Genomic DNA, 23,005 nt, shown 5'->3' with positions numbered 1-23,005 from the left:
GTTGACTTTTCTCATGAACTAGAATTCCTCTGGTTCCAGAAGTTGAAGCATCAGATTTTGAAACTTTCAGAACATCTGAACTAATACTGTCAAGTTCTGAACAGCTTTTATCTTCTGAGCTTTTCTTCCCAGATCCTGAGGAACTTGGTTCCTCTGAGTTGTCATTTCCCAAATCTCTCAGATTATTATCCTCATCTTCCAGAGTACCAAATTTCTTTCCTTCTTCACTCTGTGGTACAACATAGTAAACCCAAGATTTTCCAACCTTTTTGGGATAGGTCTTTAGCTTTGAATATGTTCTACCATATTCATAGCCAAGTCCCTCTCCTCTATGTCTCATGACATTATAAACAAGATTAGCAGCTTTGCTCTTACCAAGGTTGAGATGCACAAACTGTTGAAGAGCCATTTCTTGCTCATCAGTAGGTTTGTGACACACAGCACAACCCTTTTCAAGATCATTTACTCTATTCAGAGTTTCTTGATATAGACCTTGAAAATGTTCTGCTTGTTCAGTCAGAGTGTTAAGGTTTTCTTGTAAAACTTTTTGTTTACTTAACACTCTGAGATGTTTCTCAATGACCTTGTTAAGTGCAGTTATGAGTTGAGATTTAGAACAGTCAGAAAATACCTCATCAGTTACTTCTGAATCTGATTCTGATTCATCGTCTGAGTCTACATCTGAGTCAGTTGAAGCCATCAGGGCTAGATTTGCTTCTTCTTCTTCCTCAACTTCTTCCTCAGATGATAGCTCTTCAAAAGTAGCCATCAGACTCTTTTTCAATCTGCTCTTGAATTGTTGCTTCTTTGAGCTGTATCTTTTGCTTTTGTCTTTAGCAGATATTTCTGGACAATCAGCAATAAAGTGTCCTGGCTTCTTACAGTTGAAGCAGTTCTTCTGATCATCCTTTTTGCTGACAAAATTTCTAGAGCTGTTACCTCCTCTGAAATTTCTTTTGTTAAATCTGTTCCATTGTTGAAACTTGGTGAATAAAGCAAACTCATCCTCATTCATCTCATCCTCTTGACCATCAGCAGAAGATTCTTCTTCAATATCAAGAAGCTGAGTCTTAAGAGCCTTAGAAGTAGTCTTAGTTGACTGTAAAGCCACTGACTTAGACTTCTTCTTAGTTTCTGAGTCAGCATCCAGAACCATCTCATGGCTTCTGAGATTGCTTATCAGAGCTTCAAGACTCAGAGTCTTGAGATTTTGAGCTTCCTCTATTGCAGTGACCTTAGGTCTCCAAGCAATAGGAAGACTTCTCAGAATCTTCTGAACATGGTCATAGGTTGAATAACTTCTCTTAAGAGCTTTAAGACCAGATACAAGGATTTGAAACCTTGTAAACATAGTCTCAATGTTTTCATCTTGTTGCATAGTGAAAAGTTCATATTGCCTTATCAAAAGACTAGCTTTAGCCTCTTGAACCTTTTCATTACCATCATAGGTAGCACACATAGAATCAAAGATAGATTTAGCAGTAGACTTGTTCTCTATTCTGACATAATCCTCATGTCTAATAGCACCAACAACAATGTCCTTTACTCTATGATGTTTTGTGTAGATTTTTAGGTTAGCTGGTGTGAGTAACTTTCTATTCTCCATGGACAACCTACCATGTTCATTCAAGTTTTCAAAAGTTACTCCCAACTCAACCAAATCCCACAACTCATGATCAATAGCAGTAATATTGCTATACAGTCTCTCTTTCCACCACTCAAATAATGAAGCATCACCATTGAATATAGGGGCTTTTCTGTTGCCACTATGTTCATGTGATTCATTACTTAAGTAGTCATAACCAAAAGCATTTCTAGGACCACCACCAGCTCCACTGGCCTCTTCACCGGTTGTTCTAGTGCTACTATCGTCTCCTCCAGACATAGTGTTCTCACAAGATCTTTACTGTCTCACTGTTAAGTGAAAGTAACAAACCAGGCGCTCTGATACCAATTGAAGGTGTGAAAACACAAGAAGGGGGGGGGTTGAATTGTGTTTTAGCTAAGTTAAAACTTTTTCAAGTTCTTAACTCAACTACGTTAGCAGCGGAAAAGTAACACAATAAATAACAAGTTAAAGAGAGAGAGAGAGAGAAACACACAAGCAGTTTATACTGGTTCCTCTCACAAAACGAGAGTAGTCCAGTCCCCTTGCACTTCCAAGGGAGTTCACTATAATCACACAAGATTACACCTGCTCAAGCACACAAGCAAGAGACTTCTCAACAATGCTCAAGCACACAAGCTTAAGACTTCACACTTAAGCACACAAGCTTAAGTCTCACACTTAAGCACACAAGCTTAAGTTACACACGTAACAATAAAGTATATAAAAAATATACAAGTGCTCTTAGATGAACCTAAAGAGAGCAAATACAAGTATTACAGAGTATTTGGCTAAAGTGCAAAAACACTTGAGAAAGGTTCAGAGCTTGTATATCACAGAGTTCAGAGTTTGTTCAGCGCACTTTCAAATCTTGATAATTGATTATTTGTTGTAGCTGAATCTTCTAGTATATATACCACTAGAAAAAAGACGTTGCAAAAGGAGCCGTTGGAGTTGATAACCTTTTGTCTTCAAGCAGTCTGTCTTGATGCAGTTGGTTGTATCCAAAACTAAGAAAGAGTTTCAGGTACTTTGACTACTGCAGAGAAGACTTTCCTTATTCAGCTAACAAAACTGAAGACCCACGTTCTCAAGTTAGGACAGACAGAACAGAGGTAGCTGAACTGATCAGGCTTGAAAGGTCCTTTTCTCCATTGGTAGAAGAGTTGACTAGCAAAGGGAATCTTCACAGCTTTCAAAGAGATCTTCAGAGTTTGATGAAGCTTGTAGACAGACATGAAGTTCTGAAGTCTTCATCCTCTGAATGTTGTAACCTCTGAAGTCCAACATCTTCTGAGCGCTTGTGAACTTCTGAGTTCACATCCTCTGAACTCCACTCAGAGCTTATATGATGCTTATATCTGCGCACTTAAAATAAATTTTTAGTCCTTCCAATTGTTTATTAATACTTTGTTATCATCAAAACCTTTATAGATTTAGGGGCAAACATTTTTAAATCAATTTTGTTCCAACAGACACTTCTACCTAGGAACTCCTAGATATGAGACCCCGTCTCACTCCCCTCAACCTTACAACCAGTAAGGATTTCAATAACAACATAATGGAGACACTCTCCTTGACAAAGATGAAGACACACTTCAATAATATCACCACCTAGCCAACGACTAAGTTCACAATTTGGAGTTGCTTAAAAGCTTCCTCCAAATTCAATACTCAACTCATTACCTATAGGTTTCTGAGTGAGGACTTAGTGACCATCTCACAACTCGAGTGGTTCACTTTACACCAACTCTCCTAGAGAGTGGCTTAAAGACACGAAACCCTTAAAAGACTACATCTTTGATATTCTATTTTTGCTTCAAGTTTCGGTAAATAATAAGGGTTAGCAGCACCCTTTATATAGCACAGCCTCGTGGGCTTTTCACAATGCTTCAGCTCCAAGAAATCTTCTAGATGCAAAATATATATTTTTACCAAATCTTTCTTTGCATCAAATATTCCTCCCATAAATATATTTGTTGTAAATATATTTTAAAATTAAATCTTCTAATCTTCTTGAAGCACAAAGATTTATTTGAAATAAATCTTTTATATTTTCTGCAGCAATCTTCACAAGATATATTTTTGAAAATAATAGTTCTATTTTTGAAACACAAAAATATATTTTCCAAAAATATAATTCCTTTGGAAAATAGAACTAGGGTTCAGCTGCCTTCTGAAACACATTGATCACGTGCGCCTTGTTGTATAAGAAACCACGAAATAATTCTTCAAACAGATCTTCAAAAGATTGAGTAGAAAATAATAACATCTAGCTGGCGCGCGCAGAACAGAGTCAGGTGTTGTTCCAAAGTGTAACAACATTTGTCACAACACTTGGGGTCAGCACATTTGTCTCAACACTTGGGGTCAGCACATTTGTCTCAACACTTGGCTAAAATATGTTTTCGCAAAATGTAGCCAATATACAAAAACCCAACAAAATGGATGAGCAATAATAATCAATAAATCAACAAAAAACTAGAACTACAAAAAAGCGATAAAAACACGATGAAATAGGTTACCAGTTCAGTAAAAACTGACCTACTCCGGGGAGAGAGAGACCCTCCAATCCACTATTAAACATCCTTCTCTATTACAAAGATTCATTACAAAAGAGTTATAAGAATTATACTTCAACCCTAATTCTACCCTTTTCCCAAATCTCTTCCCCAACCCTAGAATATACGCAAAAGGAACCCCTTTTGATCCTAGATTGATGTTGGATGAACAACCCTAAAAAACTTCACATTTTCTCTCTCTCTCTATTGGCTGCAGAAACTGAACACTTTATATATACTGCGCGTTTTCCGCTCGGGGCGCAGCTTTTTCCGCCCGGGGCGCAGATTTCGCCCGGGGCACAAGGATTTCCGCTCGGGGTGCCAAAATAGTGAACCAGCCCTGTTCTGCTAGAAACCTGCGCCCGGGGCGCCAAAACAGTGAGACAACCAGTTTTCCGCTTCAATTTCATGGCAAATCCCAACATATTCATTTAAATTTGTAGATTATATCGATGCAACACAAATTTAAAGTCGCTATAAAAATACAATAGATGAATCTATGAATTATGTAAACAAGAAGTAGCTTAGTTTTTTGTGGTGTGTTACAGGAAGAGATGTCGTTAGACTGTGTTTTTTTTTTTTTTTTTTTTTTTGTGTTCTTTGCGTATTATATATAATATAATCGGTAAGCTAGAAATGTCAGATCACCTTTTTGTGTTCTTTGATGCGGTGTTTTAGGTTTGGTATATATGAGGTGTTTTGATGGCCGAGTCAGTGATTCGGTGGTGGTGAGAATGGCATGGTGGCAGTGGTCGTGAAGGCGAGCGGCATGCTGGTGGTGGGGAGGACGACGCGTGTGTGAGAGAGTTTAGATCGAAAGAGTGAAACAAAGAAGAATAATAAGAAGAGGAGAAATTACAAAATTGTCCCTTTATTTAAAGACAATTCATTACCAAAATGCCCTCATGTATGTACTCTGTAAAAATATTTGTGTGTACATATCTAGGGGTGAGCATGAACCCGAGACCCGACTCGAAACCGATATAACCGACAACATATTGAAGCATTCGGTCGGGTGCGGGTCGGGTCTCGGGTCAACAAATTGCGAAAAATCGGGCATGAACGGTTGCATACGGGCAGGTGTGGGTCTCTAAAATTCAATCTCTCCATAACCGAAACCAACCGAACAACCATTAGATGCAAATTAATTTTTTTCCTTCTCTCCCTCTCAATCTCATATACTCTTCTCTTTGTTATTTTTATCCATCTTTGATATAAGATAAAAATGTTATATTTTACAAACCTTATAATTAATACTATGGTGATGAAGAAGGTGGGAAAAATATTCTAATATATATTCTAGATCTATTTTAATTTCTACGTCTCTTATACTTGATATTTTATTGTGTTTAGATCTACATATTGAAAGAAAGTAACTGCATCTAACCCTCTTTGTTTTTTAATTTACTTCGTCTATCTTTTGTTGCATTGTGACGAGGTATTAAACTATTCGAAAATTAGGAATTTTTGGAGAATGAATGAGTTTTAGATGTAAACAAAGTTTCGATATAACCCGTAATAACCGACTCGTTCGACCCGCCACCCGTATGACCCGAACCCGAACAAACTGAAGATATAGACGGTCGGAATTAGGTCCAAATTAAATGGTTGCGGTTTTTATCGATTTAGTGATTTTCGGCCCGAACCCGACCGAAACCGACCGATGCTCAAGCCTATACATATCATTCCTAAAAAAAATAGCTTAGTATATGTTTCTAAAAAGAATAACTCTGTTAATTAAAAATAAATAAGTTCTTTTTTTGTTAAGAAAAATAGAATGATGTTGCTTAATTTAGAATGAGTACTATGTGTTGTAGACTTTTCCTTGGTCTTTTTTCCTATCTTGGCTTATCATAGCTCCTATTGTTAATTTATCAGCATTAGTCGCTTTTTGACTTTAGGAAGAACAGATTAAAAGTAAATTAGGGTTCTCTTTTTTTTCCTCACTTACACATGACCTTTTTGCTTAAAATATATAAAAACAAACAAACTAAGTTCTGTGAGTGTGACAGGTGAAGGCATGCATGCAGCTCCTGCACTACATGCTGCTTCTTTAATAGGGCTGTACTCCATAACTCAACAAAGATGGTCCAGAAATTCAAATAGAAAAAATTAAAGAAAGATAATAATCAAAAATAAATTTTCTTATATATTACTGTTAAGCAACTCATGCAAACATAGTGGGTAAAAGAGGGAAACATATTCCATTATGTAAATATTCACACAGTTTGCGGGCAATGTTAAATTAAGAATTTAATTAGATTAAGATGGTCGAGATTGTTTTAAGTGATTTTATAAAATAATTAATCTACACTGTCTGATATATAAATAATGGCTTAGATTTATAAAAGAGTGTGATAACTGTGTGAAAATCAACTGTAGTAAATCTTAATCCGTGAAAGAGTACTCCTTTGAGTAGATGTTACCAGATACATAAAAATGGTTAAACAGTAACTATCTCAAAGAAAATTGATGTATTCGATTAATTTTTGAACTAGCAACTTTTTTGACTTGTTTTTTGCTTTTTAATATATAATATTGTTTTATCTCATACTCTTAACAATTATCATAAAGCATCATGTTGTTTACTTGAGAGGTAAAGTTGATCAACATAATAATAAATGTAATATCACAATAATATATATATAGCAATAATTTCATAACAAGGAATATAGAAAATGGAAACACATATAATATAGTATTATTATTTTAAACATTGGTGTGAACTGTGAAGCTGAGGTTAATTTGCAGGAGATCAGTCTCCAATATTTGTTGTAGCTAGGATTGGGAAATATGATAATGAAACTCATGAATTTTTTCAGAAATTTAGATCAAGCACAGCAAAACCAAATGCTACCATATTTATATATATCATTAGTAGAATCCATTAGTCTTTTCATGAGTTCCTTCACCATGGTCCAATTTTGCTTGTTGCTTCCCAAAGTGAATATGAGGGAAATGTGCCCACTGCATATATAAATAAGGAGTAGCAAGACATTTAAATTATATATATATATGGCATGCTTGATCAAATTAAAATGCTATGAATTTGAAAAGCATAAATAATTAGTTTTATAATGACAAATATATTATATTAATATAAAAAAACGAAAAAAGATTTTGAACAATAAAAATGTACCAGAAATACGCTCCACCAGAACCCAACAATATAAAAAAATAACCAGACAAATAAAACTACAAGAAAACATCAACAAACTAATACTCCTGAAAAATCAACATAAATCATTAGTTGATCTTATTTTTGTGTTAACTTAGGTAATGGATTTAGCTAAATATATATGTCGTTCGAATAATCCGTGCATGCCACAGTACACATGAGAGACCAAATGACAGGGTGTCTTTCTGTCTGTTTGTGTTGCAATCACATGTAACACATTACACAATCTCTCTACTGATTTTATAGCATATCTAATATGTAAAAAGAGAAATCATCTCAATTTTTGAATGTCTTTGGAGGGAGGTTTAATTTCATTTAAGTTTGTTTTGAAAGTTAGGCTATACAGAAAGGGTTTAATGGTGTATTTTTACCATATTTCTAAGTAAATTTTAATAAAATATTTAAGGCTAAATAAATATTAGTCTCTTAAATTAATTTTAGGTTTCACTTTGCTTTCTTAATTAAATTTTTTTCTTGTTTCTTTTTAGTCTCTTAAGTTACAAACATTATATAATTTGGTCCTTTAATTTTTTTAGTTTCATTATGGTCTTTAAATTATGAATGTTGAACACTTTAATCCTTTAAGTCGGCTTACTTTGTTTTTATGAGACAATCTTTAGTTGAAGTTGACCCTACTATGATGCACAACCAAATCTTGGCGAAGGACGGTGCATGACAGTCATGGTCGCCATCAAAAGTGATTGTCTTCTTGTGACAACTTTTTCAGGATAAGATCTCGACTCATCAAAATCATTTTAGGCGTATGGTGATTATGGATCTTAGTAATACCCAGTGTGTCTTTTGTGGCTGTTTAGTAGAGTCTGGTACTCTATTTTAGCTGGTTAGGTTTTGAGTGTGCATCTCATGAGGGAATTGTAGAATGTTTGAATTTTTTTTTCTAGGGGTGGGTATTGTCGGTACGAGGGGTTACTCAGGGTGGTCGTTAATTTGATATGCTGTTATTTGGTCAATCTAAAACTTCCGAAATGACTTACTCTTTACTAGGGAACCTCATATATTGAATATCTAATTGATAATGTGAAACTTCAATCTTTGAAGATGAGCCAAAATATCGGGCAACCTCTGCTCCTTTTATGAGTGGGAGGTGTAACCTACTTTGTGCCGGAGACAATAGTGTCTTGGGTGGTGGTGATCCTTAGTTTTTGTGAGAAGTGGGCATGCTTTTTATATCCTCCGGTCATGGTGATCTCTCAATAGGTGAATAAGAAAATGTCCAATTTTTTGCTAAAGTTTGGAAAAGTTTGTTGTTGTTCAAATGATTTTATCTTCCTTTCTCCTTTACTGTTTTATTGTAAAATTCTCGACACTTCTCATACTCTTTGTATTTTCTTGAATTATATAAAAGATGGAAACATAAATATGCAATTGGCACAAAACAAAGTGAACTAACATACATTTTTTTAGTGTAGTGTTGACCTCATGTTTCGTACTAGGTCTTATGTAATGGATTAGTCTATCTATTTGACTGCAATGGATTTAGTCTATCTATTTATAATTGTCTTATTATTAAAATAAAATTAGACATATTTTCCATAAAAATAAACCAATAATTAAAATTTTGGTCTAGTAGTGAGAAGTTTGAGTAGTATACCGTAGATCATGTGTTCGATTCCCGGTTCATGGTAAACAAAAAAATAATAATTTAAACTCACATTTTTTGCTGCCGAACTGAAAGCCTCCCTATGGCTGATATCTGGATTACCGGCCTTAATCCTTTGAATTTCCTCCCTGCAAATCACACAATAGATAAAATTTCTTATTTTTGTCAAGCGGTAAAGATTAAAATTATTAAGATTTACTTGTTCTTAAATTTTTTTGTCCATTAGATACCGTAGAGAATTGAAAATTCTAATTTTTTGAATCATAATCACTCTTTCTTTAATTAAATAGTATAATAATAATAATAATACACTACTAATATTATTGATGTGTTTGATTTTGAGATATCATATTGAAATGGTAAACTAGAAAGATTACTTACTTAATGAATCGGTTATAAGCAGAAGGAACACGATGTCTTTTCTCTATAGCTGTGGTAATAATCATGAGATCATTTAGTTTGGAATATTAAACAAATTAATATTGTAATCTAACATATGGCACAATCAATCAAATTATCAATTTAAATTTACAGTGCAGGTTGTAACCTAATTAAGAAAGTTAAATTTCATCAATTACATATACATTATGTGTCCATTAAAAAAAAAATACATTATGTCCCCATGAGCTTAGCTCAATTGGTTGGGACATCAGCATTTTATATGCAGGAGCCAGGGTTCGAACCCTGGACACTCCACTTATCCATCTTTAAAGGTGGAATTTCAAGCCACTAGGCTACCTGACCAAAAAAAAAAAAAAATACATTATGTATTTCCACAAATTAATATTTTAATAATTTTCAACTGGAGTCAATTTTTGTCTCCATTGTATGTAATTTCACATCATCATCATATCATTCAACAGAAAAAATGTTAGACCACTGACTGGAGTAATACTACTAGTTTACTATTACTCTACTAAGCAACAATTTACTAATTTTTAGCCTGATTTTATATTTAATTTTTAGGCTTATTCAAAAACAAGTATATATCTATTGAATAAATTTTAAAAGTGAATAGTTATATATGCACTACATTATATACTCTTAATTAGTATTGTAAAAACAAAATTATTTAAAGTAATAAAATAAATTCATTTTAATTTTTTTTTATAAAAAAAGTAAACTATATAAGTTCTAGGATTTTATTTTATCAAATTATTTAATTTCTTAAATGGTGTTTTAAGGACATTAGTTAATATTTTCTATATAATATTTTTATATTATAGGCATGCATGTGTTCTAGGGCATAGGGTGGCAGCTATGTATTAAGGATAGGTCAATTTTGTTATGTTAGGTCACCATCTTGAGGGGCCATATAATATTGATGAATGAAAAGATACCCAAATTGGGTATATATGAATAAATAAAATTAAAATTTGTAACTTAATAAAATATGGATGCTGACTCAATAAAACAAAATTGTTCTCAGCTATACAATTAATTACTTACATTAATTGATTAACTAACTTATACTATATGCTACCAATCGTTAGTTGGTTCAGTGGTGATTGGTGCTGAACTTGGTAGGGAGGACCGCGGTTCGATCCCCCACAACTGCGATCGGGAGGGGGCTGGAACCACTTGATGCCAGAACTGACCCTCGAACCAGATTCAACTGGTGGTGAAAAGCCGAAAAAAAAAAAAACTTATGCTATATGCTAGCTATAATAGTAGCTAGTTAATTAAGATGTGTGACATGTTGTCATTCAGGTGGGGGGGTCTAGTTTCTATTTGCCACTTTGTTTATTCAAATTTAGAGTAATACAAAGTTCAACTTTTGAAACCAAAAAGTTAATACAAGAAAAAGTAGGAAAAATTATAGTGTGACTCACGACGAATGGGAGGAATCCTAGGTTGTTCATGCTCAACTACAGCCTCAAATGATGCTATTTTGTTGCATTTTGAAGATGAACCCATTTCTTTGCTGCTTGGTTCTTCAAGGATTATGTGCTGTTTCTGTGCCTTATTAGCAACAAATTATTATTAATTAAAGAGAAAACTAATAAATTAAAGCAAAATTATAATCAATTTCTAAGAACATATTGTGAAATAGACCGATCTAACCCACTCCGACCTGACTTATCTTTTATTGAGCTACACATTAATGAGTTTGTCTTGACTCATGTGAGATAGTGGATCGAACCGACCTATTTTTTTTTAGTTTGTAGTTTATTTATTCTTTTTTTAAAGTTTTAGTTAAATACATCTGTTTTATTAAATTTACAAATTTAAATATATATTTATGTAGAAACATTGATAGTGGGTCGGCCCAAAATTCAATGCACTAACCCTATCAACTCCAACTTTTATATTTGTACTATCTTTTTTGAATATGTTGTAACTCGAATTTCCTTTTATTTTTAATATATATATTTTGCCCTTAAAAAAAATATCCATTTTTTATATGTGCCAGGGTCAAAATGTCCGCGTTGTACTTAAGCTAGCTTTTTGAGGCTTGGTTAATCCAAATAAGTGGACTAATGAGCCGATCTATCAGATCCAACCCATTTTTTTTATAGCACCTGTCTTAAAAAAGTCAACTTTTTAGGAAAATGAGTATATTTTCTAAAAAACAACCGAGATAAATATATAAGTTGAGTGTATGTCTAATATAAATCTATAAAGAATACCATAGCGCAGACCCTTACAATTTTTAATAGAAAATTAATTTTATCATTAAAAAATGAAGAATAAATATAATATTTTATTAAAACTTAATAAAAATATAAATAGTTTGGTGCACACCTTTAGACCAAGTCTATATTAAACTCCTCATAAATTAGAGTACAAGAGTTTCTTTTTCTTTTCTTTTTTTTCATAAGAATTTCAGTACAAGAGTTACTCAAACTCATACAAAAACTCTCCGTCAATGTTAGTATTGTTAGCATTATGTCGGAAATGGAGATCAAACCCTCAACTACATAAAACCTTATACAAATTTAGACAAAATAATTAAGATCACTGTGAAACATACCTGAGGCAGTTGAGGAGGAGAAAATGGTTGAAGTGATGCAGCCACCATGTTAACAGATAACAAATTAGCACAATGTCCACATCTTACTGTCACTATGGTTAGCATACTACTGTATGGAACATTAACCTGCCAACATATGCATCATTTATAACTTCACTAACTAGCTACAATGGCACTACAATAATATCTTTTATGCAACTGTTGAACACTCAAAAAGACTTATCATATAGAAAAACATACATTCTTCAAGTATTAAAACCAAATAGGTAGCTCGGTTAGCGAGTTGTGAATACGGAAGGAGTTATAAGTAGAAGGTCTAAAGTTCAAACTCCATAAACTATATTATAGACCAGATACATATACATTAATTATACAAGAAACTTAAAAATATGAATTTTAATTATATTTTACCACGGAGAAAACATTCACTTGCAAAGACCGAAAGATCCAACTTCACATTTGTAAAAATTAAGAAATTAATAAATTGACTTAGAGGACATTAATCAATAAGCTTTCAGAATTTCCAAAGTAAAAGCATTTGAAAATAAGTTTTTTTTTATTTATTTATTTATTTACAATAGAGCAGAAGATCGAATACAGAACCTCATTCATACTATCTAAAGTTCTTACAACACTAGGTCAAGTAGCTTCATTTGAAAATAAGTGATTAATTTCAATAAATGAAAGTAAGAAAGAAACAAAAAATGTATATGGTTGACAGAAGAAAGAGGTTGAAGATGATAAATGAAGAAAGCTAGAGAAAGAAGTGAGTGCAACAATCTTTTCACATTCATTCTGAGAGACTCTACTTTTAAGGGTGTGTTTGTGAGTGTCCACTAATTATGTAACAGAAAAAATTCAGAAAAATCTGACATAGATGAATTAAAAATTTTAGTACTAAATTTACATAACACAAACAATGTTCTCAGTGCGCATCACTTTTTTGCTGACACTGCAAGGTAAGATGATAAAAGATAGAAATTGTGTTAAAGAAAAGAGAGAGATGAAAATGACTTGACTTGAACACAAACCATCAAAGCATTAACCACTAGTTATTACTCTACATACAATATCAAAAGATTTCTATGTTCTTATGAATAAAGGAAATAAGTGATTATGTATCATCATTATGAAACAGCTTATTTTATCTACTTTCTCAAAAGTGGAAATTATTGTTGTACTTAAGGGATGCAACTTGCAACATGCTTCAAAACATGAAAACAATTACTTGATCTTGATCTTCAAATGGATTTATACCTAGATTTAACTTGATTTAATTTAACTTTTGAGTTGTGTTAATTAGCACAAAAGTATAGAAAACAAACAAGAAAAAAAAGTGGGAAAATTAAAAAATAAAAACTTTTGCATAAAAAAAATGAGTCTTTAAGATTTTATATATGATATATGAAGGAACCCTAATATTTGATTCTGAAATTAACCCTAATAATGGGATGGTAGGTAGGTCTCAAATCTGGCTCTAGATGTGACTATAAGTTCTTGAGTTAATGCATTTTGTTCTTAAAAATCTTAAAATTATGCTTCCTTTTAATACATATATAGAGAATTCCTTTTGTAATTCCCTCAAATTAATTAAAGACATACCTATATATCTTGTTCATTGAAAATTAATCAACAATTGTGGTTACCATGGTAGAGTTTCTAGAGCAAAATCAAGTTATATTTTTTTTTCATAAAATATAAGTTATAGGAATTGAAATTATCTTGGTATAAAAAGTGTTGAGCAAATTTGCTTCAATCATGAATTAATTCAAGTATTAAAAATTAAGAGAAATTGTTTGTTTTCAAATATAAGTATTCTGATCTTATGATCTTGATGGAAGAAATTAAAGAAACCCAAATTGGAAAATTAAATAAAATTGTGAAAGGTGTGGAATACTAGAAATTGAAAGAGAGACTATACCGCAAGAATTGTGTTGCAGAAGTTGCAGTGAACATAACAAACACGTTCAGTTCCCATCATGTCCATTGACATTTTTTTCTTCTTCTTTCTTTCTCTTTCTAAATGTGTTTGTCCTTTGAGTTTGAGAGTGTCCTAGTAGCTAGCTTAGTGGATTTATAAAGGAGACAATCACTTGGCTGAAAAAGAAAAGTGATCACCTCCATATCAACCATTTATTTTTATTTTTATATTTTAATGTAAATAAAATAAAATAAAATAAAAGAAATTAATTAGAATAGAGAGTACAAATAGTACTCCAATACATTGAGGAGAAAATGATAAGACTTAAAGAAAAATCAACTCTAACATGGGTTATAAATATTTTGAAAGCTCTGTTCTTAAAAATATTAATGTATACAGAAATGGATTGAACATTTACTTGAACTGTAGGGTATGTGGTTTGATTATCTCGAAAGACAAAAACTGTATTAGAAAAGGGGTAGAGAAAATCGTGAAGTACAACGCACGAGATTGCTTACTAAATACGTAGAAAAGAGACTCAGACTATTACACCTTGAACCATAAGTAGGCCAAACCAAAAGCAAAATTCGGCCAATCTAGATAGAGGGAGAGTTCGATCACCCAATCGTTGAAAGCGCAAGAAAACCTAGTGACTTATCATGGCCTACTAATTGTTCAACATTAATTCAACCTTGTATGAAAAAATGCCTTTATTTATTATAGAGTTTGTTTAATGGCAAATATTATATTAAAAAAGAGGTCAAAAGAGCAAAGTACATCGAGTATTAGAGATATTAAGAACAAATAAAAAAAAATAGAAAAAACAGTCACTAGGATTGTAAAGGAAATCAACAAAATAGAAAATGATATAGCAGGGCTAGAAAGCAACCCCAAGGCTATCAGTATGAAACAAAGCAATCAATTCCAAACTGAGATCGTAGGAACACCCCTCCACAGGCAAGGGGTTCCAAAGGACAGACCGCCACCAAGATCACACAAAGAAAGACATCAAGACATGTCATTCACACAAAACTCTACTAGCATCAACAAAGGACAGAAAAAAACATGAGCTAAATAAATTTTTAGTTCCTAAAAATATATTATCATTTATTTTTAATTCCTCTATATAGTACCATTACCATGTGTGCAGCCTTTAACAATGATGGCCAAATTTACTAAAAAACATTTTGTACGTGGACTATTATTTGAAGTAAATTTTAAAAATGATATATTTATACGGATTAAAAGATTATTCAATTAAAAAATTATATTTAATGTATCTAATAAGGTTTAAAGTTTTAAATTGTAATTGCAATTATACAGTGTATTTTAATATTACAGCAAAATGCATACAAATACGATCAATCCTGGCCACAAAATTACGACTTATGATACAATTGTAGAGACATGTAAATGCTTTATAGTGTTGCTTGCGATTTAAAACTATGAGTATGTCCTTTTAACATGTGTTCTAATAACATTTGTTAAAGAATCATCTAAAAACCTATAAATAGCTATAAATATGTTGAATTTTCAAAGTATTAAATACATAATATTTACGAGATAATATTTTTATATATGGTTTTTAATATCTGACATTAGCTAGCAAGCTTAATTGTTAGAGATCTATTTGAAAAAAATACTTATAAATTTCTCAAGGACACATGTTAAAAATCGAATATGTAATGGAATCCAGCTAACATGGTCAAGTTTATTGCACTTAATTGATTTTTATTTTTATATTTCAGTGATATTTTTAATTTTTTTTTTAAACAAAAATGATTACTAGAAGTATTAAAGAAAACACTACAACAACCAAACAAAAATACAACTAAATAACAACAACCTAGCTCCAACAACCATAACGGGGCTCGACCACCAAACACAAATGACTATCGAAACCTATACCAAGACCAGGGCCGTATCTGAGGCAAGACGAAGAGGACGACCGTCCTAGGTCCTAAAAAATTAAGGGCTCAAAATATTTTTTTAAGAGTATATTATAATGTTCTTGATAAATGTTGATGTAGACATCGATGACCACTTCACCCCTCCTTTATATATATCTACGATCTTTGGGGTACTCTTGATGCTAAATCCAAAGATGTTTTAATTGAAAATAAGCCTATTAAGGAATTGAATCTCACATTTCCTAAAGATAATATATCTAGGCATTTTTCATATTCTTATTTTTCTAGAACGTTGAGTAATATGGAGAGACTTTTGAAAAAAAATGGTTGGTTTGCTCTAAATATGTGGATAAAAATATTGTTTTTGTCGTAAATTGTTCACTTCTCAAAATAGCACCCATATGATTTTTTAAGCAAATGATGGAGTGAATGATTCGAAACATCTAAAAAATGCTCGTAGGAATTATTTTATATGAGTATTTTAATATTAAATAAGTAATTCAATGTTTTTTAGGAATTGATCAAATTTTTTATATACTATTTAGTAATTAAGCCCAAATTATAAGTTCGTTTATAGGCCACCAAAATCATAGAAATGGGGATGACCAAGACATCCGATAACAGAGAAGAGAGGGGACAAGAGAGGACAAATATGGAGCACGCTCCCAAAACCTAAGGATAACGAAACCTAACACCAACACCCGATTAACTTCTATCAATTTGTTTTCCAAAAAATCTTGATTATAAAGAATACCAGGGATACTCATGAACACACAACAAAAGTATCTTAAGAATCAGAGTTAATAAAAAATATATAATAATTTTTCTCATTTATAAACTTTCGTCTAAATCATCTCACATTCAATATAGAACTCTTACACCAACAACGAGTAAACGGTCATATTGGTCCCTGAAAGTGTCAAATTAGTCAAATTAGTCAACAAAAAACATTTTAAAGTCCCTGATTGTTGATTCCGTTAGTCAAATTAGTCCAAAACGTTAAATTGGTCTTAACTTTGATGATATGTCTCTTACTTTTGCCACGTCAGATGCTTTTGTGTGATGTCCGCACTGCGAGGGACCAAAATGAAGACAAGATAGAAACACTTCATCTTCTTCATTCCAACCCATCTACTCTTAAACTCACTTTAACCTTCATCTTTAACACAAAATCCACAAACCAAAACAAAAATAAAAATTTATCATAAAATGAAAGAGATATTGTAGTCATTTTAGTCAATCGCTAACATGGAAGTCACACATAAGCATGAAAACAACACATAAGTATCTGACATGGTGAAAGTAAGGGACACATCATCAAAATTATCACCAATTTAACGTTTTGGATTAATTTGACTAGCGGAATCAACAATCAAGGGACTTTAGAATGTTTTCTGCTGATTCGAGGACTACAATAACAGCGAGTGACACTTTCAGAGACAAAATTACTCTTTACTCCACCAACAACATTGTGTTTATTTGTCTTCTATCGTATTTTTTGTGTAGAATGAGATAATTAAAATACGTGTACAAAATGTGAAAAATAATTAGGATTGGACAACTCTGGTCGGCTAAAATGAGTGAGGTGAAGTGGGGTTATTGGTTTTTGATTTATTTGAATAGACAAAAGAATGGATTATGTGAAATCTTTGATTTGGAATGTGTTCTATAGTGCGTGTAAGTAAGACGCTAGAGAAGAGAGTGTGAAAGGGAAATGATGTATGTGTGATGATTGAGAGAATGAGTGGGTGTGGGTGTGAGTGACCCATCAACTCATCTCTTAAGTCCAACCACACTACTGTGTACTACTGGTTTTTTAATTTTTTCTGTAGCGGACGAGGGGGGCGAAATAGACATTATCTGTAATTAATGAATGAATGAATGCTTTGAAATGTGGAATGTTTAGATTTTATGAGTTTTTTGGGATCAGAGACATGTTTAGTTTAGACTAGAATTTGTGTCTTCTGAATCAATCAGTATTCAGTGCATGTGAAAGCCAGATTCAAAGTATATATATGGACAAAATAGTTACGGCCTCTTTCAAAGATAAAATTTGTGCTAAATGTATACCTAATTAAATTAATCTTAATATGAGTTGAAAAAATTAATTTTAATTTAAGAGTATTTATTCAATAACTATTGAGAACAAGTTATATAAATATGTGATTTTTAGAGGTAGCATGTTCCCGTTAAACTATATTCTCAATTCCATATTTTCCAAAAACAATGAAACTTTTTGTGTGTGTTGTTTGGGGTGGGTGACTGGGGGCAAGGTATATGTAAGTCAAAGTGTGATGGAGGGTATTGATTTTCGAGGTGTGAATTTAGTGTTGTTTTAATGGCTTTTTAGATTTTCTTGACATGAGTAGAAAAGATAGATTAGGGTGGTTATTTTGCATAAAATTGTGTGGATTATCTGAAAATATCAAAATGACGTATTCTTTTTGGAATGAACCTTTTCTATATAGTGGAACTTTTTATCTTGGAAATGGTTTCTAGGTAAAAATCATGGTCAACTCCCCCTGTTTCTTTTATGTCTGGGGTATTCACACTATACTTTATGCTGGAACTGGTAGCTAGAGTTGTTGGGGTGTCGTCTTTGGTCTCGATGGGTCAAGGAAATTGGACACCCTCTTGTTGCTTTGTCATGCATGTGGTTGATCCATGTCTCTCTTTCTGAGGGATTTTCTTCTTCTCGTGATGGTGCTTATATGAGGAGTTCTAGTTTGTTGGTGGTCCGACTCTTTGTTTTCCTTGCGGTTTTATTTGCTTAATTGTTTTCTTGTCTTTTTTTTTTTTTGGTAAAATTTTGTTTTCTTGTCTTACCTTAAAATTGTTAGATTCTGTTAAAGTGTATTTATGATACTTCTTTGTTTTCCTAAACTTTCTTTTGTACCATTGCATGTGGTATACTCAGAACTAACTCTTAAGAAACTTATACTTAACATTTATGTGGCTTGTTCTAATTGGTTGTTAAATGAATACCTCTATGATGTTATAGCGTGGTGTCAGACCACCTCTCCGCTATGATACAAGGCCGCTTTCCGCTATTTAGAGAAGCGGAAATAGCGGCCGCTATTTGCAGGATAATAGTGTTGTGATAGCGGTGGCGTAGTGGATCGGTAGCGCTATTTGATTGCTTTTGCATTTTGGAGGGAAAAATTTGATAAAAACCCTTATTTGGAAATAAATCATAAAGTGAGGGATATTTTAGACTTTTCTGCACATCATAAAGTAACCCTCACATCATATTAGCTGATTACTTTTATGCTTTATTTTAATAGGATGTCATTTTGAGTACTTCTAGAACTTCATGAAATGTTATTATTCTTTATTTAGAACCTATTTTGATGGTAAATGACAATATTTAGTATAATTATTAAGTAAGAAAGTCCTTTTAATTTTGTGTATTTTTCTATTTTTTAGTATTTATGTATGTTGTTGGAATTTATGTTTAATTTGTACATGACCGCTATACAGCTATAGCGCTACCCGCTATATCGCTATAGCATTTTAAAGGTCGGCGCTACGCGCCGCTATTTGATATTAACAATATAGGAATACCTCCAAATTTACAAAGAGTAGTGTAGAAAACACCATGTAATTAATGTCCTTGCTTATATTTGTTTTCTAATTAATGCATCTCCAAGGCACTTATTAATTAGCATTTTTTTATAAATATTTTTGCGAAGAGTCTTGAAATATGTTGTGTTTATATAAGTGGTGTGTGGTGTTCACCTTATAACTCAATATTGTATGTTTAGATTAGGTCAAACTAAAATTTTAAAATAGTATCAAACTCTATCCAAGATGAGTTGGAAGACCATCCGCTATCGATACCCACTTGGGTCACAGTCTGATAGACATATTTTATGCCTATTTTATTTATCTATTTTCTCTAGTTATTTCATTTTTTATTTAATTATTAGAACTATATTTACTACCCTTTGGTTGTTTTCTAATAATAAGTGGAGTATGGACCAAGTGAAAGAAATTTAATAGAAGAAAGCGAAGATAATTGAAGCTTTTAAGAGCCATCATTCATCTCATCTAATGACTTTGAACTGGTTTCAAGTGCCTTAGTGAACTTTAATGAGCACTTGTGAGCTTGAGCTTAAAGAGCAAGAAAATTCAAGGAAAGCTGATCATTCAAGCCAACACAGTCGACCATCTCTCGCCACGCCCATGCCCAACACAATAGAAACGTATTTTGCATCTTGAGCCCGACATGACCCGTGTCTCTCACCACGCGGTCTTGGCAAAATTGCAGAGTGTATTTTTACCGTTTTTCTTTGTGTAACTTGATCTGTCACTTAGTTTAATGAGCCATTGAAGCCACCTACACTATATATAGGGCAATTTTTTTTGACTTAGACAGGCCTCTTCACTTGTAATAATCCATAACTCTTTTACATTTCAATAAAATAGCACTTTTATAATTCTAGTTTTCTCTAAAGGTTTTCTACTTAATCTTGTTACTATTTTAAGTATTTCAATTCTGAAATATGAGGATAAATCATAAGTAACAAGAACAACAATTTAAGCACATAAATCATATGACAATTAATGGATGAGCAAGTGAAGAATTTATGGCATGAAATTATTAGGAGCATGATAATGCACATGTCATGTTCATATATACTAGTCCTAAGATGACATATAGTATTTGAATGCACTAAGGGAATTGGCGTGTAAAGCAAAGTAGGAACTAGCTAGGAACATGTGGGATATTAGAAAACATGTCATGACATATCTAGGAAACATATGACAATAAAGATAGCATACCACTTAAGGTACAAGGCGTGGCATAGAGGCATACATCTACCTAGCTAATCCTACAATATCATCTTATCTTATATATCTAAATAAAAGAATTAGATATACACACATTATATATTGAGATAAATAAACAATTATACACAAGACACTTAATTAGGCATATACCTAACGTTAGGAATACATTTCAATATAGAGTAGTAAAAGAAAATAGAATATTTGATGGAGATATGATTTTGATTTTTGAGAGACTGACCAACCAATTTTCTTATACAATCCAAAGACTATCAAACTATATACAATCCAAAGGATCAACAAACTACTCATAAAATAAACATGGAGAATTTTACTTCCTAGCCAATAACCATTGCATGAGACATATTTCACCATTTCCACTACTTCTTCAATTTCGACCACTTTTTCTAAAAAATTTCATTTTGTGTACGCCATAAAGTCTAAGGGTCCATTTGGATTAGTTTATTTTTAAACATGTAAATAGCTTATGTAATTTTTATGTATTATTATAAGTTTGTCATGGTAGTTTATGATAAAATAGTTTATAAAAAATACAATTTTCACTAGTGTGAACTTATAAAATAGCATAAAACCTAATTTATATTGCATAAGCTATTGTATAAGCTCAAAAATAAGTTAATCAAATCGGACCATAAATCATTGCTTGCCACACAAGTAACACACTTTTTCAGCCCCATTCTTCTCACTTTTATAGGAGCAAGAAAGCACTAAGTAATGAGACAACAATGTTGTAACATCATCAAACCATCCATAAACACTCTTCCAAACTTCCCTTGCAATTGGACATAAGACGAATAAATGACTTTCCGATTCAAAAACCCTCAAACAACTTACACATGACACTGCCTCACCTTATTGAGTTACTCCTCGATGCATTAAATTTAATCTTTTTGGTAGTCGCCCAAGTAGTGTTTGCCATGAAACACAATAACTTAACATTCGACGGAGCGCAAGCGCAACTAAACCACACTTTTTCAAACACCCCCAAAACAATAGGCCGCCCCATAGAAGAAGAAGAAGAAGAAGAAGAAGAAGAAGAAGAAGAAGAAGGGAATTTCCAATACAATATGTTGGTAATTAGCTTTTAACCACCAAACTTACTTTAAAGCCTTTGAAAAATCCCATCGACACCTCCTTTTTGTATAATAAAAAAGAATAGTGTTAATTAAGTAGCTACTTCCAATAATCCATTCCCACCTTCATGGTAATCAAGAAATTTTCTCAGCCCACCCACTCACTTTCTCCCCTACCCCCTAGCGATTCGGAAAATGTTTTCCAAATTTTTTATAGTGTAAATTTTACACTAAAAAAATGGTACGTATTTTTCGATTTTTTTTGCGCGCTAGGAGAGTATGCGAGAAAGTGAGTGGGTGAGATGAGAAAATTTCGATAATCAATTGGTTTCAAGCCCAACCTCTCATACACTAGTCCAGGCCCAAATAGTATAAGGGTGAAAAATGAAATTATATAGGGAAGATATTTTCCTCCGGGTTTTTCTCTTTAATAAGGCTCCCGTGATTCTTTTTCCCCCTTTGAATTTTCAATTTTGCCCTTGAAAAAATTCAGAACGTAGAAATCGAAGTTTTTCTAGTTCAAATTAAGGAAAAATTCGGAAAAAAAAAACCAAAGTTTTTTTTCGAGACAAAAAAAATTCGATAAAGAGAAATTGAAATTTTTACTGAAGGACAAAAAAAAAATTCAATGGAAAAAAGAACACACGGGAGACCTAAAGAGAAGCTATATTTTCTTCCACTTTATGACTTTCAACCATCTTCGCCAAAGCAAGGTTATTGCATAAGCGAAAATAGAAAAGTACTCTATGCTTGTAAAATCAAGCTTGTTACCATTATTACTTTTTCACTTCAATATTTTGCAGTGGATTATAATTGCCGGTAATCTCCCGCAATTTTTTTAAAAATTTTGCAGCGGTTAAAAACCGATGCTATATTTCGAAATCTTAAGAAATATTCGTCTTAAATCTAAAAAGCGCATTGCAATTATATTCTTCACTCAGATCTTGTAGTACTCAATAGCATTGGTGACCAATATAAAGTAATTACATGGGACACACACAACTCCAAATTCTATTCTAACTATTCAATCGTAGATCTTTAATCACTTTAAATTATTTTAACTTAGCTTCTACCTCATGTATTCACATTGCAATAACCATGAACATTATTGCCTCTTTGATTTTTGTGATTAACATACCTTAATTTTTAGTTTTTAGTATTCAACAACATAAATGAGAATAAAATATCTCAGTTATTAATTTCCTCCAACTTTTAGTTAATGGAGAAAGTAATTACTACAAGATACATATATAGAATATATCAATAAATGATATCAATTATTCAATTAAAAATAATATATTTACATACAATTACAAATGGTATACTTATTATATCCGAACAATGAAATG

At 32.3% G+C, this 23,005-nt stretch overlaps 1 protein-coding gene across 2 annotated transcripts; it reads right to left on the bottom strand.

Moving 5' to 3' along the window:
* Positions 1-6,839: 6,839 nt before the first annotated feature.
* On the bottom strand, positions 6,840-14,020 carry LOC123881547 (putative axial regulator YABBY 2). Of its 2 annotated transcripts, none has more exons than XM_045930259.1 (6): positions 13,862-14,020; positions 11,941-12,066; positions 10,799-10,922; positions 9,348-9,396; positions 9,019-9,094; positions 6,840-7,134 (listed from the first exon to the last, which is right to left on the bottom strand). In XM_045930259.1, exons 1-6 carry the CDS (start codon positions 13,931-13,933, stop codon positions 7,042-7,044), a joined length of 540 nt encoding a protein of 179 aa, XP_045786215.1. In that variant the 5' UTR covers positions 13,934-14,020; the 3' UTR covers positions 6,840-7,041. The 2 variants fall into 2 exon arrangements, with proteins under 2 accessions (XP_045786215.1, XP_045786214.1); XM_045930258.1 differs by having other exon boundaries at positions 10,799-10,928; positions 13,862-14,018.
* Between the last annotated feature and the right edge of the window lie 8,985 nt (positions 14,021-23,005).

The sequence above is a fragment of the Trifolium pratense genome, linkage group LG4 (genome assembly GCF_020283565.1).
Source record: "Trifolium pratense cultivar HEN17-A07 linkage group LG4, ARS_RC_1.1, whole genome shotgun sequence".
Lineage (NCBI taxonomy): Eukaryota > Viridiplantae > Streptophyta > Magnoliopsida > Fabales > Fabaceae > Trifolium > Trifolium pratense.
This window is presented reverse-complemented; position numbering and strand designations above follow the sequence as displayed.

Bases quoted from the DNA above. Each gene is read 5' to 3' on its own strand.
- LOC123881547 (XM_045930258.1), bottom strand. From the start codon at position 13,933: ATGTCAATGGACATGATGGGAACTGAACGTGTTTGTTATGTTCACTGC. The intron at 10,929-11,940 runs GTATGTTTCACA...GTTGCTAATAAG, and splicing joins CTCCTCCTCAACTGCCTCAG to GCACAGAAACAGCACATAAT. The intron at 9,095-9,347 runs GTAAGTAATCTT...TGTGATTTGCAG, and splicing joins GCTTATAACCGATTCATTAA to GGAGGAAATTCAAAGGATTA.